This window comes from Aedes aegypti, chromosome 2 (assembly GCF_002204515.2).
Source record: "Aedes aegypti strain LVP_AGWG chromosome 2, AaegL5.0 Primary Assembly, whole genome shotgun sequence".
Taxonomy (NCBI): Eukaryota; Metazoa; Arthropoda; class Insecta; order Diptera; family Culicidae; genus Aedes; species Aedes aegypti.
In genome coordinates this window covers 351,243,262-351,261,408 of record NC_035108.1, presented here as the reverse complement: position 1 = coordinate 351,261,408, position 18,147 = coordinate 351,243,262, and the positions used below count along the sequence as shown (strand labels likewise).

The 18,147-nt window shown below is 40.7% G+C and overlaps 1 protein-coding gene across 7 annotated transcripts in view; it reads left to right on the top strand.

The window, feature by feature from the left end:
- The window catches only part of LOC5578031 (ankyrin-2), a 333,086-nt gene that overhangs the window by 212,736 nt on the left and 102,203 nt on the right, over positions 1–18,147 (top strand). For all 7 annotated transcript variants that reach the window (XM_021846274.1, XM_021846273.1, XM_021846277.1 and 4 more), the window contains exons 4-7: positions 3,482–3,778; positions 3,856–4,011; positions 4,554–5,407; positions 13,643–14,670. In XM_021846274.1, coding sequence (XP_021701966.1) covers positions 3,482–3,778; positions 3,856–4,011; positions 4,554–5,407; positions 13,643–14,670 — 2,335 coding nt within the window. The remainder of the gene's footprint in view (positions 1–3,481; positions 3,779–3,855; positions 4,012–4,553; positions 5,408–13,642; positions 14,671–18,147) is intronic.

The following is an 18,147-nucleotide window of genomic DNA, read 5'->3' as shown; positions in this document are numbered from 1 at the left end:
GAATCCTGAGACAGGATTCAGACGAATCCTGAGACAGGATTCAGACGAATCCTGAGACAGGATTCAGACGAATCCTGAGACAGGATTCAGACGAACCCTGAGACAGGATTCAGACGAATCTTGAGACAGGATTCAGACGAATCCTGAGACAGGATTCACATGAATCCTGAGACAGAATTCAGTCGAATCCTGAGAAAGGATTCAGACGAATCCTGAGACAGGATTCAGACAAATCCTGAGAAAGGATTCAGACGAATCCTGAGACAGGATTCAGACGAATCTTGAGACAGGATTCAAACGAATCCTGAGACAGGATTCAAACGAATCCTGAGACAGGATTCAAACGAATCCTGAGACAGGATTCAAACGAATCCTGAGACAGGATTCAAACGAATCCTGAGACAGGATTCAAACGAATCCTGAGACAGGATTCAAACAAATCCTGAGTCAGGATTCAAACGAATCCTGAGACAGGATTCAAACGAATCCTGAGACAGGATTCAGACGAATCCTGAGACAGGAGTCAGACGAACCCTGAGACAGGATTCAGACGAATCTTGAGACAGGATTCAGACGAATCCTGAGACAGGATTCACATGAATCCTGAGACAGAATTCAGTCGAATCCTGAGAAAGGATTCAGACGAATCCTGAGACAGGATTCAGACAAATCCTGAGAAAGGATTCAGACCAATCCTGAGACAGGATTCAGACGAATCTTGAGACAGGATTCAAACGAATCCTGAGACAGGATTCAAACGAATCCTGAGACAGGATTCAAACGAATCCTGAGACAGGATTCAAACGAATCCTGAGACAGGATTCAAACGAATCCTGAGACAGGATTCAAACGAATCCTGAGACAGAATTCAAACGAATCCTGAGACAGGATTCAAACGAATCCTGAGACAGGATTCAAACGAATCCTGAGACAGGATTCAAACAAATCCTGAGTCAGGATTCAAACGAATCCTGAGACAGGATTCAAACGAATCCTGAGACAGGATTCAGACGAATCCTGAGACAGGATTCAGACGAATCCTGAGACAGGATTCAGACGAATCCTGAGACAGGATTCAGACGAATCCTGAGACAGGATTCAGACGAATCCTGAGACAGGATTCAGACGAATCCTGAGACAGGATTCAGACGAATCCTGAGACAGGATTCAGACGAATCCTGAGACAGGATTCAGACGAATCCTGAGACAGGATTCAGACGAATCCTGAGACAGGATTCAGACGAATCCTGAGACAGGATTCAGACGAATCCTGAGACAGGATTCAGACCAATCCTGAGACAGGATTCAAACCAATCCTGAGACAGGATTCAGACCAATCCTGAGACAGGATTCAGACCAATCCTGAGACAGCATTCAGACGAATCCTGAGACAGGATTCAGACGAATCCTGAAACAGAATTCAGACGAATCCTGAGACAAGATTCAGACGAATCCTGAGACAGGATTCAATCAATCCTGAGACAGGATTCAGTCGAATTCTGAGATAGAATTGAGTCGAATCCTGAGACAGGATTCAGTCGAATCCTGAGACAAATTCAGAAGAATCCTGAGACAGGATTCAAACAAATCCTGAGACGGGATTCAGTCGAATCTTGAGAAGGGTTCAGTCAAATCCTGGGACAAATTCAATCGAATCCTCAGACAGGATTAAAACGAATCGTAATACAGGATTCAGACAAATCCTGAGACAGGATTCAGACGAATCCTGAGACAGGATTCAGACGAATCCTGAGACAGGATTCAGTTGAATTTTGGGATAGAATTGAGTCGAATCCTGGCACAGGATTCAGTTGAATTTTGAGATAGAATTGAGTCGAATCCTGAGACAGGATTCAAACCAATCCTGAGACAGGATTCAGACGAATCCTGAGACAGAATTGAGTCGAATCCTGAGACAGGATTCAGTCGAATTTTGGGATAGAATTGAGTCGAATCCTGGCACAGGATTCAGTTGAATTTTGAGATAGAATTGAGTCGAATCCTGAGACAGGATTCAGACGAATCCTGAGACAGGATTCAGACGAATCCTGAGACAGGATTCAGACGAATCCTGAGACAGGATTCAGACGAATCCTGAGACAGGATTCAGACGAATCCTGAGACAGGATTCAGACGAATCCTGAGACAGGATTCAGACGAATCCTGAGACAGGATTCAGACGAATCCTGAGACAGGATTCAGACGAATCCTGAGACAGGATTCAGACGAATCCTGAGACAGGATTCAGACGAATCCTGAGACAGGATTCAGACGAATCCTGAGACAGGATTCAGACGAATCCTGAGACAGGATTCAGACGAATCCTGAGACAGGATTCAGACGAATCCTGAGACAGGATTCAGACGAATCCTGAGACTGGATTCAGACGAATCCTGAGACTGGATTCAGACGAATCCTGAGACAGGATTCAGACGAATCCTGAGACAGGATTAAAACGAATCGTAATACAGGATTCAGACAAATCCTGAGACAGGATTCAGACCAATCCTGAGACAGGATTCAGACCAATCCTGAGACAGCATTCAGACGAATCCTGAGACAGGATTCAGACGAATCCTGAAACAGAATTCAGACGAATCCTGAGACAAGATTCAGACGAATCCTGAGACAGGATTCAATCAATCCTGAGACAGGATTCAGTCGAATTCTGAGATAGAATTGAGTCGAATCCTGAGACAGGATTCAGTCGAATCCTGAGACAAATTCAGAAGAATCCTGAGACAGGATTCAAACAAATCCTGAGACGGGATTCAGTCGAATCTTGAGAAGGGTTCAGTCAAATCCTGGGACAAATTCAATCGAATCCTGAGACAGGATTAAAACGAATCGTAATACAGGATTCAGACAAATCCTGAGACAGGATTCAGACAAATCCTGAGACAGGATTCAGTCGAATCTTGAGACAGCATTCAGTCGAATCTTGAGACAGCATTCAGTCGAATCCTCCTGAGACAGGAATCAGTCGAATCCTGAGACAGGATTCTGTCGAATCCTGAGACACATTCAGACGAATCCTGAGACAGGATTCAAACGAATCCTGAGACAGGATTCAAAGGAATCCTGAGACAGGCTTCAAACGAATCCTGAGACAGGATTCAAACGAATCCTGAGACAGGATTCAGACGAATCCTGTGACAGCATTCAGTCGAATCCTCCTGAGACAGAATCAGACGAATACTGAGAAAGTATTCAAATGATTCCTGAGACCGGGTTTAGAGAATTATTTAGACAGGATATATAGGAGTCCTTAGAAAGGATTCAAACGAATCCTGAAACAGGAATCAGGCGAATGAAGAGAGCAAAATCCTTCTCCGAATTTGTCAGAATCCTTCTCTGGATTCGTCAAAATCCTTCTTTAAATTTATTCCAGACAAAACTGTATTTTATTTCGCGGCACAAAAGTATCGGATAAAACAGCTGTATTTCGAACTTGCCAACTGATTTGCTTTATAACCTTCAGAACGGTCTAAACGCCCTGCACCTCGCCGCCAAGGATGGCCACTTCGAAATAGTCCAGGAGCTGCTGAAACGCGGAGCCAACGTAGACAACGCAACCAAAAAGGGCAACACGGCGCTTCACATAGCCTCGTTGGCCGGTCAGAAAGAAATCATCCAGCTGCTGCTCCAGTACAACGCCTCCGTCAATGTGCAATCCCAAAACGGCTTCACGCCCCTCTACATGGCCGCCCAGGAGAACCACGACGAATGCGTTAACCTGCTGCTGGCAAAGGGAGCGAATCCGGCCCTGGCTACGGAGGTAAGTAGGCTCTCGTTGTTCGAAACGGAGATGATGAATGCATAATTTATTGAATGTGTCGATTGTTCTTGTTGCAGGACGGATTCACACCTCTGGCCGTAGCGATGCAGCAAGGTCACGATAAAGTCGTGGCGGTTTTACTCGAGAGTGACACCCGGGGAAAGGTGCGGTTACCGGCTCTCCACATAGCGGCCAAGAAGGACGACGTCAAAGCGGCGACTCTTTTGCTCGAGGTAAGGCTACGAAGCGGACGAATAGGCACACCCATGATTTGTGTTTGCGCTGGACATTCCAGCAATTGCACAGTGATTTTTTTTCGCTGATTTTTTCGTGGTCGAAATAGAATAGCTCCTAAACTGTCGATTTTAACAACAAAGTTTGTTCATAACTAAAAATGTCTTGTAGTAGGTCTCTTTTTACTCGAGTTTATTACTATTTAAATGCAAGTCTCTGTAGTTGGTGGAAGGTTGAAAACCTCTTATGTAGCCAAAATAGTCTTTGAAGCCACTGCTGTGCTCCTTGCAGTGAATAAAAATACAAAATTCTGGAGGCTCGAATGAAACCTTCAGAGACTCTTACGGAAATATTCTCCAGAAGTTTCATCGTAGATTCCTCAAACAGCTTTTATATTTCGACCATGAAATCAGCGAAAACACACTGTGCATCACGCGATAATGCCCCTCTGGGTACCGGGGAGGGAGTGCAAGCTTAAATTAATTTATAGCGCATGATGTGACTGGTTGACGATAATTGCAATTTATCTCCTTTCTTGTAGAATGAACACAATCCCGACGTGTCGTCCAAGAGCGGTTTCACGCCACTGCACATAGCCGCCCACTATGGGAATGTCAATGTCGCCCAGCTGTTGATCGAGAAGGGTGCCGATGTTAATTTCACCGCCAAGCACAACATCACCCCCCTGCACGTGGCCTGCAAGTGGGGCAAGCTGAATATGGTGTCGATGCTGATCAAGAACTCGGCCCGGATCGACGCCGTAACTCGGGATGGCCTCACACCGTTGCATTGTGCAGCCCGATCCGGACACGATCAGGTCATCGATCTGCTACTGGAGCACAATGCCGACATCATTGCCAAGACCAAGAACGGCCTCGCTCCGTTGCACATGGCAGCACAAGGCGAGCACGTGAGTGCCGCCAAAATTCTTCTGGTCCACAAATCTCCGGTAGACGACATCACCATAGATTACCTAACGGCGCTACACGTGGCCGCTCACTGTGGCCACGTCAAAGTGGCCAAACTGCTACTGGATCGGAACGCCGACCCGAATGCCCGAGCCCTCAACGGCTTCACACCGTTGCACATTGCGTGCAAAAAGAATCGCATCAAGGTCGTGGAATTGCTGCTGAAACACGGTGCTACCATCAGTGCTACCACGGAGAGTGGCCTGACGCCGCTGCATGTGGCCAGTTTTATGGGCTGCATGAACATTGTGATCTACCTGCTGCAGCACGACGCTAGTCCCGATATACCGACGGTGCGCGGGGAAACCCCACTGCATTTGGCCGCCCGGGCCAAGCAAGCCGACATCATACGGATTCTGCTGCGGAATGGGGCGTATGTGAATGCGCAGGCACGGGAGGATCAGACGCCGCTGCACGTTGCCTCGAGGTAAGAGCAAGGTTTGGATTGGTTTTTGGGTTTAATCTTCAAAAAACCTTCACAAATTACTCGAGGTTTCAGGAAGATTACAAGTTTCAGGAACTCTTCCAGTGGTTCCTTTAGAAATACATTCAAAGACCTCTTAAATGATCCTTCAGCAATTCTCTCATGGATTGATTCATAAGCTCTTCCCGTTCATAAGTTCTTCCCGTTTTCTACTCAAAAGAATTCTTCCAGAATTTCATCCTGAAAATCCTTCAGCAGTACAACACTCCAGTAGTTTCGAAAGAGATCGTTTAGAAAATGCGCATAGGAATTTCCCAGGATTTTATAAATAAATTCTTCGAAGGATTTACTCCAGAGTTACCTCCGGTAGTTCTTCCACCAAATTCTTCAGTCAATCAATACTCCAGAAACTCTTCCAAGAAAGCATACAGAGTTTCAAAATGAGGTTTACGAAGGAAAATATTAAATTAATTTTTCAGAAAACCCTATAAAAAGTCCTCCAGAAGTTCCAACGTCTTCAAGCTATTTCTAGGACAAGTAGGACATGTACTACGCACAAAAACACCTGGGTAGGACAGTCAAAGGATTGTTCTACTCACGATTCATCCGTTTGTTGTCTAGAAATAGATGTTAGCAGTTTGGTCTATTTTTGTCAAATTCGTTTAATAAAAATGATTTAACTTCTTCTTCTTCTTTCTGGCGTTACGTCCCCACTGGGACAGAGCCTGCTTCTCAGCTTAGTGTTCTTATGAGCACCTCCACAGTAGGCTGTCCCTTATTTTTCGAAAATTCGAAATGTTATAAGTTCGTCATTGTAAAGTGCTCGTTTTGGTAAGAAAAAAATCAGGTAAAAATATGAAGTCCGTACGTGGACTCTAAGTGGTCCCCCAACGACCCTAAAGGTATTAGGTGTAGATGACCCCCGTGCGCCAAATCGAGCTCGCTGCTCTAGTACACGCATCATGAGTATGAAAAGCCACTCGTAACAAATTCATAATCAGCATAGAATTTCAAGTAAAATAATATGTTATACTGTGAATATCTTCATAACACTGAACGCTGACTAAAAATTCATAACTACAAAGGTATTGTACAAATATTACGAAACTCAACATGGGGAGGGAGGGAGTCTTCCGTAGTGTTACGGTTCATACAAAAAAAAAATTTCATGCAAAAGCTGTTACGTAGGGAAGGGAGGGGGTCTAAATATTGGAAAATTTTGCGTTACGTAATATTTGAATCATCCCAAAGAAAACAAATTTCTATGCTGATTATCAACGCGCGCAGGACAATTTGTTACTGGTGGCTTTTCATACTCATGCTGCGTGTACTAGAGCAGCAAGCTCGATTTTGCGCACGGGTTCATCTACGCCTAATACCTTCAGGGTCGTTGGGGGACCACTTAGCGTCCACGTACGGACTTCAAATTTTTACCTGATTTTTTTCTTACCAAAACGAGCACTTTACAATGACGAACTTATAACATTTCGCATTTTCGAAAAATAAGGGACGGCCTATTCCACAGTTATTAACTGAGAGCTTACTATGCCAATGACCATTTTTGCATGCGTATATCGTGTGGCAGGTGCGAGGATACTCTATGCCCTGGGAGGTCGAGAAAATGTTCAACCCCAAAAAAAACCTCGACCTGTGGGATTCGAACCCACGACCCTCAGCTTGGTCTTGCTGAATACCTGCGCGTTTACCGCTACGGCTATCTGGGCCCCGATTTAACATTTTTTTTGCTGGCTCTACGTCCTTCAAGACATGACCTGCGCCACAATGTTACGCCAACTAACTCGGTTCATGGCTGCTAACCTCCAATTCCTCGATCGCCCCACACTTCCATGATCCTGCTCCACTTGGTCAAACCACCTAGCTCGTTGCGCTCCCCTTCGTCTTGTACCGGCCGGATTTGAGTTGAACAACATTTTTGCGGGATTGTTGTCCGGCATTCTCACAACGTGTCCCGCCCATCGTACCCTTCCAGCTTTGGCGACTTTCGTGATACTGGGTTCACCGTAGAGTTGCGCAAGCTCGTGGTTCATTCTTCTCCTCCATACGCCGTTCTCACATACTCCGCCGAAGATCGTCCTAAGCACACGTCGTTCAAAAACTCCTAGCGCTTGCAGGTCCTCTTCGAGCATTGTCCACGTCTCATGCCCGTAGAGGACTACCGGTCTTATTAGCGTCTTGTACATGGTACACTTAGTACGGAAGTGAAGTTTACCAGACCGCAAGGTCTTGTGGAGTCCATAGTAAGCACGACTTCCGATGATACGTCTTCGAATTTCTCTGCTGCAGTTGTTATCCGACGTTATCAATGATCCGAGGTAGACGAATTCGTCCACCACCTCGAACTCATCCCCGTCGATCGTCACGCGTCTGCCTGCGAGCTCTATCGCGCTAGGTTCCTCCAGCCAGCAGATATTTCGTCTTCGACGTATTTACCTTCAATCCACCGCTTCACGTTTCAGCCTGGTATACTGTTCAGCAACCACCTGGAATGTTCTTCCGACAATGTCCACGTCGTCAGCGAAACAAATGAACTGGCTGGATTTATTGAAGATCGTGCCCCGCATGTTGAAGCCCGTCCGTTTCATAACACCTTCTAGCGCAATATTGAACAGGAGGCAGGAAAGACCATCGCCTTGTCGAAGTCCTTTGCGTGTTTCAAACGGGTCCGATAAAGCACCCGATATCTTCACACAGCACTGTACACTATCCATCGTTGCTTTGATCAGTCTAGTCAGTTTCCCGGGAAAACCGTTCTCGTCCCCGATTTAACATGCTGGTTATTTAAAAATCTCTATTTTTAATAGAAGGTCTCTAAAGTATCTATTTTATCCAAAATAGAGCTTGCGTTGAATCCTGATGCAAAATTCAGAGACTATAACGGGTTCAACAGGTTGTTCAAGAATGTTGTCTTACAATCGCCGACGAAAAGCTTCAGAAATTATCATAGTTATTTGATTTAGAATACTACAGGGATCTCTCCAGAAATTATTCTAGAGATTTATCTACCAATTCTCCCAGAAATTCTTCCAGTATTTTTTTTTTCAAAAGATGCGTAAATTTCATTAGATCTTGCTCTAGGAAATCCTTGAAAACTCCATAGCTACCACCTCCAGTAATTTCTTCAGGTATTTTTTTTTTCCTAAAACTGTCCTAGAATTTCCTCCAGATGTTTTTCCACTAATCTTTCAATAGAATTCGGCAGTTGTTACTCTAGGAGTTCTTCCAGAAATTTCCACAGAATTTCTTCCGAAAAAAATCACAAAGGTTTATTCCAGAGTGATTGAAAAAATAGCTTTAGATTTTTTTCAAGAGTCCCTGCAAGAACTGCCTGTTCATGTCGATATCTTGAAGAATTCATCTACGTTTCCTCCCAGAAATCCAAAATTCCTCAGGAATTCTTCGAACAAATCTATTTTTTTCTAGGATTTTTTCCAGCATTTTCAACTCCTGCAGTTTCAACAAACATATCTTGAAAAGTTTCTCAAAACATTACCATGAAATCTTCAAAAGTATATTAACCAGTTCATACTACAATTTTTCAGTAATTCCTCCTATCATTCCTACACAAACTTCTACAGAAATTCTGTCCAAAGTTTTTCAAAAAATTTCTTCAGAAAATCCTGCGGAATACTAATCCGAGATTCGATTGATTTTTTTTTATTATCTTAGCAAATTATCTAGGAAATCTTCTTAAACCTACTCAAGAGACCAGGATTTCTTTCAGAGATCTTTGTTTATTAAAGGGAAACTTAAAAGCTTACACATGTTTTATTAGAGGTTACTTTTGGATTTATTTATTCCGGATTGATGTTTCTGAAAAATTAGAGACATTCCTGGGAGAAATCCTGAAGAAAAAGACTTTCAAAACTTACAAAGAAGGAGGAATTTCTGTAGAAATACCAGAAACAATCAGTGGAGCAATTGCTGAAGGTATCTTTAAGAAATCTCTAGTTAAAATCTTATATAAACCTTAAAAGACAATTCTAAAGAACATTCCTTGAAATTTCTGAAAAAGTTATTAATTGAACTTTAGAAAATGTGTTGTCCAGAAATCTCAGAGGATGTCCCAGGATCGATGGATGAGTCACTGGATAAAATCTTGGAGGAATAAGAACATTCTTGAAAAAAATTCACAGATTTTTTGGAGGATTTCCGATAATTTCTAGAATAATCATTGGAGAAATTTATTTCTGTGGTTTTCCTTGGGAAAATATTGACTGAACTCTTGAGTTATAGTTGAATAAATTCTCTCGAAAAAGAAATGGGGATAAATTCCTAGAACTAAAACTAAATGACATCTGACGATTTGAGCAAATTTCTGAAAAAAAAAAATCTAGTGTACTTGTCATAACATCACGAGAAATTTCCAAAAAAATATCTTAGATCTTAGAGAAATGTCTGCCTTGATGCTATGAAGAATAAAACTCTTATTCCCTGACTTCTATTAGGTTTCGTTTTGTTCTGTTGGTTTCTGTTTGGTTTATTGTCGTCTTTTTTCAGGTTTCTTTTTGGTCTGTTTTTCCTTGAAATAGGTCCCTTATTTCTTATTTTTAAGGCACTTAGTCACTACTAGCCCTGTGAAGACATAACGCTTTGCTAATCTTGTGGTAACGACTGGCATGAAAATTAGGGGGTCGGGGACGGACCTGGTGTAGGGGTTAGAACACACGCCTCTCACGCCGAGGATCTAGGATCGAATCCCAAATATTCACTTATGATGTAAGAGTCTTCTTATTGTTCCCGGCGTTACGTTTCAACCGGGACAGAGCTACCTTCATAGCTTAGTGTTCCTATGATAACTTTTACAGTTATTTCCTGAGAGATATATTTGCCGATTGAACATTTCTGCATGTGTATATCGTGTGGCAGGTACGAAGATATTTTATGCTCTGGGAAGTCGAGAAATTTCCTAACTTGAAAAGATCTTCGACCGACGGGATTCGAACCCCTGTCCATTATTAATGTTTTTAAACCAGTTCAAATATAGCTCCAGGAATTCCTTCAGGAAGACCTCCAGAGATTCCGTTAAGAGTTCTTCCCGAAATATCTCCAATGGTTCCACAAGCCACGCTTCCAGAGATTCCTTCGAAGATTCGTCTAAGGATTGTAACAGTAATTCCTCCAACATAATCTCTAACGTAATCCCTACAGCGATTTGTCCAGAAATTCCACTAGGGGTTTCGTCAGAAACTTTTCCGAGAATCGCTCCACGCTATGTCCAAACCAACAGATTATGCAAATTGAATGTACCTCAGATTTTATTCCGGCAGTTTTATGTTTTAAAAACAAGTATACTGGCTCCCACCGCTCATGACTATATACTGTATTTTGGTTTTCAAAAGGTTTGAGTGTGTTTAAATAAATGTTCAAAGCGATTTTTTGATTTAGCTGATATTGGGTAACATTGATCACCCATGTAAACAATGTGCGGTAATATAAAAAATGTCGTTGCTTACTTAAACCATGGCCCCTGAAGCCGAATATGAAGACCAAACTCTTACAAGTAATTTACTTTTGAGTTATTTCAAAAAGAAAAACACTTCGAACTATGGAATACGCCTATTGGAAGGCAGTTCGTTAATGTAGCTTAACTGAATAAACTTACGAAAGATTTGACTACGGAATCGTTTACGGCGATGCCATTTTTAGTAATAACCAAATTTTCCTTGCTCATATCGTTCGCAGAACTCATGTGAGACATGAATCTTCGGTAGTGTCATCTATAATGATAAGAATCATTGATTCAAAAAGCTGACAAATTTAGGCATTAACTAAATTTAATTTACGCACAAATCTTAATTTTTATTAGCTAACTATTGTAAGAAACAGCTTTGAAATATCAATAAATAATGATTCGAACTTTTTACGAGACGGGTCATAGCGATCAATGTTGCTCCCGCTGATCAATGTTACCCCGCATTACGGTATTTCGATAGTTCATTTGCCTGAGCGTAATATTCGTAGAGAATAACGCGCAACTGAGATTTTATGGCTTTTGCGGTCTAGGGAAATCTAAATGGAAAGTTTCGTTTTGTCCGACGTTTCGGCACTTTGTATCTGGCCTTTATCAAGGGTAAAACTGTCAACCTTTTCTTTTCGTTTTCAAACTTATTGCCGTTTTGTTTCATCTTTCATGAGGAAAAATGTATGAATTTCGATAGTCCAGTTCGCTGCGTGTATTTTTGATGCATTCCGGGAAGTGGAATTCCGGGAAGTGGCATTCCGGAAAATGGTTTTCCGGGAATTGTCGTAGAATCTGTTATTTGTTGTATTAGTCTAGTTATTGGATATCTGTCTGTCTTTGTGGTTTGTTTTGGTTTTCGTCTTGAATGTATGTAAAATCTCTGCATACGTTGCACGCAAACTTTCACAGTCGCTTCGTTCGTTTTGACGGTAATCATTAGTCCATTAGCTTTGAGATTAAATCGTTTTGAACTTTAGTTTTTTGATAATGTAGATAAAAAATCAGAATTCCTTCAAAAACTATTCTGGCATGTTCATTTACGCATTAATTCAGGAATTTATTTAAAAAATGTTCAAAAAACCTCATCCAAAAAAGTATTCAATAAAAATCCGAGGTTTTCTTAGTTTTCCTTACATAATACGAAACTGATTCTGTCTATAATATTTCCAAAGATTTTTCCAATTATTCCTCAAGATATTTATCCAATTGGATAATCGAAGTCGATTGAGAGGAACCATGATTGAACTAATAGTTGCTTTCGAATTGTAATTTATTCAAAACCAGTTTTTTCGCAGAAATGCTTCTTAACTAGGAGATATAGAGATAACATCTGAATCTGTTTCTAGAAAAATAAAAACTTTTGAATGAATTACTATAAAACTATTTAAGGAAAGATACCAAGAAAATCTTTTCCTAACTAGCCTGCAGAAGCTGAATGGGAACTTGAAAAAATCTGGATGTACCGTTTTGATTCATATTATGGACTGCTTTAAATTCCGCACTTGACACAAGAGTTAATTCTTCCATGAATTTCCTTCAGAGTTTTTCCCGATATTTCTTCCACCGGTTACTTTCGTTGTTTCTCCAAAAGTTTTTACAAAGATTCCCACAGGAATTCTTCTAGCAAAACTTATAAAGCTTCATTCCATTCCATAAATTTTCCAGGAATTGCTCCTTAAGAGGTTCCTATCGAAATTTCTAACCGAGAGCCTCTATAGAGTTCACTTGTAGCATTTAATCTAAGAGTCGAGCAGTCCAACACAAACATATTTCAAGTGAATTTTATTTTAGGGTTTCCAGCAGAAAATGTTACAGATGTTATTCCAGTAGTGTTTACGATCACTCCTATTTGAATTTTTCTCGTGATTCTCGAGGTTTTCTAGAGATTCCTCCAGATAATCATGCAGGATATGTATCATCTGGGATTTTTTCTCGTTTTTTTTTTTTTAACGATTATTCCAGCAATTGATCTATAGAATCCTTCAAGACTTGTACAAGGGTCCAAAAGTCACATCTTCCGTCCGTATAAGATCATGAGGTATTTCTGTAAGAGTTTACAGCGGTTACCCAAAGATTAACTATAGCAACATCTCCACAATTGTTTTCCTTCAATAATTTCTTAACCTTTTCCTTGACAGTTTCTCAATAAAATTCCTGATTATTTTTTTATCAGGCATTCTTGTAGGAATCTCTGAAATATTGTCTCGAGGTATCTATAGAAAAAGTTCCTGTTCATCTTAAAAGTATCATGATCGAAAATTCTGTATGAAATCCTCATGGATTAGATATAAATTATTTAGAGAAATCCCAGGAAGGAACCAGGAAATAAACGAATCGTGCTTAAAACATTCCTGGAATAGTTTCAGAATATATATCCAGAGGAATTACTGCTTGAATACTTGAAGAAGTATCAAACAACAATTTTGTTGGAAATTCTAAGAAAACCCATGGGAGGTTTACCGTTGGAATTTGTTGAGAGTTTCATTTAGGACTTCCTTGACATCATTCTAGAAGAAACTTGAGAGAAATTTTTGAATTTAACCCAGTAGAAATCACTGAGGCTCACCATAGAAATATTCCTGGTTGAACCCTTGTAGAACTATTAGTATTCTTGAAAAATCCTGAATCCTTTTAGGAAAGTCAATCCTGTATCTTTCCCTTATTGAACTGCATTCTGGCGTAGCAAGTATCATTGTTACCCATAGAAGATCACCAGCAATCACTCTTCTAACATTCTCACCTTCTTCCCCTTTCAGAATCGGCAACGTCGACATCGTGATGCTACTGCTCCAGCACGGTGCCAAAATCGACGCCACCACCAAGGACAACTACACCCCGCTGCACATCGCTGCCAAAGAGGGCCAGGACGACGTGGCGGCAGTCCTGCTGGACAACAAAGCCAACATGGAAGCTGTCACCAAGAAGGGCTTCACCCCGCTTCACCTGGCGGCCAAATACGGCAACCTGGAGTGCGCACAGTTGCTACTTGACCGCGGTGCACAAGTAGACGTCCAGGGCAAGAACGGCGTCACCCCGCTGCACGTTGCTAGTCACTACGATCACCAGAAGGTAGCGCTTCTGCTGCTGGAGAAAGGTGCTTCGCCCTACTCGCCGGCCAAAAACGGCCACACCCCGTTGCACATCGCTTCGAAGAAGAACCAAATGGATATTGCAAATACTCTTCTGGAGTACAAGGCGGACGCCAATGCGGAAAGCAAGACAGGTTTCGCCCCGCTGCATCTCAGTGCCCAGGAAGGTCACCGGGATATGTCTAAACTACTCCTGGATAACGGCGCCAACCCGAACCATGCCGCCAAGAATGGGCTGACACCGCTGCACTTGTGCGCCCAGGAAGATCACACTGAGATCGCCAAGGTTCTTCTGGATCACGGTGCCAATGTTGAACCGGCAACGAAAACCGGCTTCACGCCATTGCACGTGGGTGCTCACTTCGGTCAGATCAACATCGTCAAGTTCCTGCTGGAGAACGATGCCAACATCGAAATGAAGACCAATATTGGTCACACGCCGTTGCATCAAGCGGCACAGCAGGGCCACACCCTGATAATCAACTTGCTGTTGAAGAACAAAGCCAATCCGGAGGCGGTGTCCAACAATGGACAGACTGCGTTGTCGATCGCCGATAAGTTGGGATACATTACCGTCGTGGAGACGCTGAAGGTCGTAACGGAAACCAGCGTCACGCAAACGGTGGACGAGAAGTTCAAGATTGTCGCTCCGGAAACCATCCACGAAACGTTCATGTCGGACTCGGAAGATGAAGGTGAGTCAGTTGTTTGGTTAATTTTACTGACTGGTCAATAATTCGGACCTGTTGAGAGTTGAACGACTATTGTTGCGCTTTCGTAATGTGTGGGATGTGTTTTTTATACTGCTCGTCTCGTCAATGTTTTGTAGCGTTTTTGGTTGTGTAGGAAGGTATCTATCGCGAATGGCTTATTATATCCTGCGACTGTAGTTTTTGGTGCGGTGCCGATGGTAGGTACTATTCGAGTGGAATATCTATTACACAAAGTATCGATTCTCAAGTGTTCCTTCTCAAAGGTATTGAAGTAGGTACTCTTGAATATGAATGAAAACGTAATCATTTTTTTCGCATATTTTTATCTATTGTTTTCAAAGCCAAAATGAATCAGCCTTTGTTTTTATATTTTATGGTTGTTTTTATATTCTAAATTTCAAAAGGAAGCCTTTTCCGTAATTTGAAACTTCCTATTTATTGCTACGTAATTCAGTGTACCGTAAAACGAGGTAACTTTGATAGTTTTTTTTTCGAAGAAAACTTTAATATTTATGCATGCTGTTTCTTTTTTTCTTTAGATTTATTTGGCTTTACTCATAATAACACATAGCCTGCCAAGTGGTAATCAATGCTGTTTCAAAGAATTATAGTTTATATTTGTAAAACAAGTACTGGCATGCTAGCTATCGATTGCAGTTGATGGATTGCCAAAAGATTTATTTTGAATGGATATATAATTTTTTATATAAGGTACCGCGGGGCAAGTGGGTAAATGGGGTAAGTGAAAATAATTTGCATATTTTACTAAATATGTGAATTAACGTTTTAAACTCATGTGTAAACCTTCGAGGCCATTCAGAACATTACGATTGGTAAGAGATTCCTGAGATTTTCAACCATTATTGCATAATAGAGCGAAAGATTGTTAACCTGTTAAATATAACTCCGTAACAAGTTGGCGGTGTGCAATCTTATTTTAATATTTTCAGCGGAAAAAAGTTGCGGAAAACTATTTTCTGTACAACTTCTTAGTTGTCCCCTCTGGCAGTTTTAAACTGCAATAAAAAAGGTTCAGAATTAATTCGACATAGAACTAAAAATAACTAAATTGAAACACCGTCAATTTTCCAATCACGTGGGGCAAGTGAAAAGTTTCTTATTAGAGATTGAATTTGTGTTTTCTCCTTAGGTAACTACAAGGATACAAGGTTCGCAATTATCATAGCACAACAGAACGTGCTGATAATTCAAGAAACACTATACTCCAAGTGTTAAAAGCTATTATCATGGAACTTCTCTAAAAAAGGTTGCCAAATATTACGATATTAATATGTTTACTTTGGACAGCCGATTAAAAGGAAGACGTTGATTGAAAACTTCCAATATAAGAGAACGCACGTAAATCTCGTGGAATGTCTATGTAAAGCTAGTTTAAAATAGAAAAAAAGGTATATAGGCGTATCCACATAAAAAAAAATCTAAATACTTTATTGAAGTATTCCGTTTGATTTCTCCCTAAGAGTTATCCGACGTCATATCCGATTTTCTTGACAAATAACGAGCGGTGTAAATTCTACAGACCAGAAATGTAATTGCTGTCCCATGATATAAGAACTATCATTGGAAATGTTGCAGTTATAATGTTGTCGAATCATTTCAACAAACATAACTAAAAAAAAGAAAATTCGAGTAACAAGAATAAAATTTTCCTTGCTTACATGTTACTCATGTTATTGTTCATTAGGACGCCTTAACAAATGTTAAAGGTAATAGAAATCGTGAATATAAATGTTAGTTTTTGAATTTATTGTTCAAAACGATAAACTTTTCACTTGCCTCATTTTTAGGGCAAGTGAAAAGTAAGGAGACGTTTTTCAAAAACTTTTTCCTAAATTTGTAATAAAAATAAATTTCAGCATACTGCTTATATTTGGTGGGAGTCAAGCTAAAAAATATACACGACCTCATTTGTTTTAATTTAAAGTCTCTAGGATTTGAAGAATCCCAACTATGCGAAATCCATTACCCACTTGCCCCACGGTACCTTAATCGAAAGTCGGTTTTCTGTTTTGGGGTAACCTTGATAAAGCAGAATAAATCAAACAAAATTGAATGAATTACGTAACATTTATAGGACATTGCATACCTCTAGGGTGTTTAACGTTATATGGAAATTCTGACTTAGATTACAAAAATGGTCCCAGTTGGTGAAAATGCTTTTCGCTAAGAGATTTGAGACCATATTCAAGTTCTATGATAACTAGGCGGTCAAAGATAAGTGACCAACTATTCGAAACTACATCAAATTGTGATCGTAGAACAGATTGTTTGTAAGCGTTTCGAAAACGCTAAAATCGTATCAATTTTTTATATTCGTATAAAAAGCCTCATATGTTTTCGATTCAAATGAAAACAGCTTTTACATGAAGTGTCATTTTTTTTTCTATGTTCGGATGCGCCACTGCGACCAGTATTTAGATCTATTGTGGCATTACCCGTATCCTTAGTGTATAGTGCATGTCGCATTACTCCATTTCCATTGATAGGTAATGAAGTATCGATTTCTGTACAGTTCTTGTTTTGATTCCTCAGATATTGATAAAAATCGACTATGATGAAAAGGTGCCGCTATTTACACCCTTTATAGAAATTTACATCTCAGCGAAACATAATCGATTAAATTTCTGAGGAACCAAATCGGTACTACTGATATTTGACCATGCAACGGAACTCTAGTCACATCCTTGTTTCGCTTTTAGTTTAGTCCCAGAAAAATACTAGAAAAAAAGGGGCTTTATGCTAGCAGCAAAACCGATTCAAGCTAGAAAATTTGTTTAGTAATCAGAATGCACGTGAGTCCTTGAATTACCAGTACTTACAGTCCTTGTTGAGTTAGTTAGTACTCATGATTGTTATCCTGGCTTCAAGTGTAGTCTCGGGACTGACCAACTTCGAGTCTTTAACCATCTGCTAGTTAAAATAGATTAATTTTAAGAAACTGTTGCCAGTAACAAGGACTTAGTACCGCGAATCCTTGAATTACCAGAACATATTACCCTAGCCCGACAAACAAGATGAGACTAGGGTTCAAATTGGTAGATCTTACCCCGTAACGCATCACGAAAAGGTGATCTACCCGCGTTACGGGTAATGAAGTATGAAGTGTCATACTAATATTCTTTAGTTTTGTATTCGTTTTGCTTAACCGATTAACAGTACGATTTTTCTGTATTTTCTCTTCAATTTCACATAAAAGTTAATTTCAGAATAACGTTCATTTGAAGAGCCTCGCGTTACCTTACATAAATCAGCATCAGTAGCGCTACCAGGATTTGGTTCTGGGGGAGGGTGTAAACTTACTTTTTAAAAAGTCCAAAAAACGAGTTGGAGAATTTCAGAATGTCATCACTATCGATCAGCGTAATCATACGAATTTCCAAAATCACTCGTTGACTCCCAGTAACTTTGAGTGAATTCGAGTGACAAGGTTATATCGAG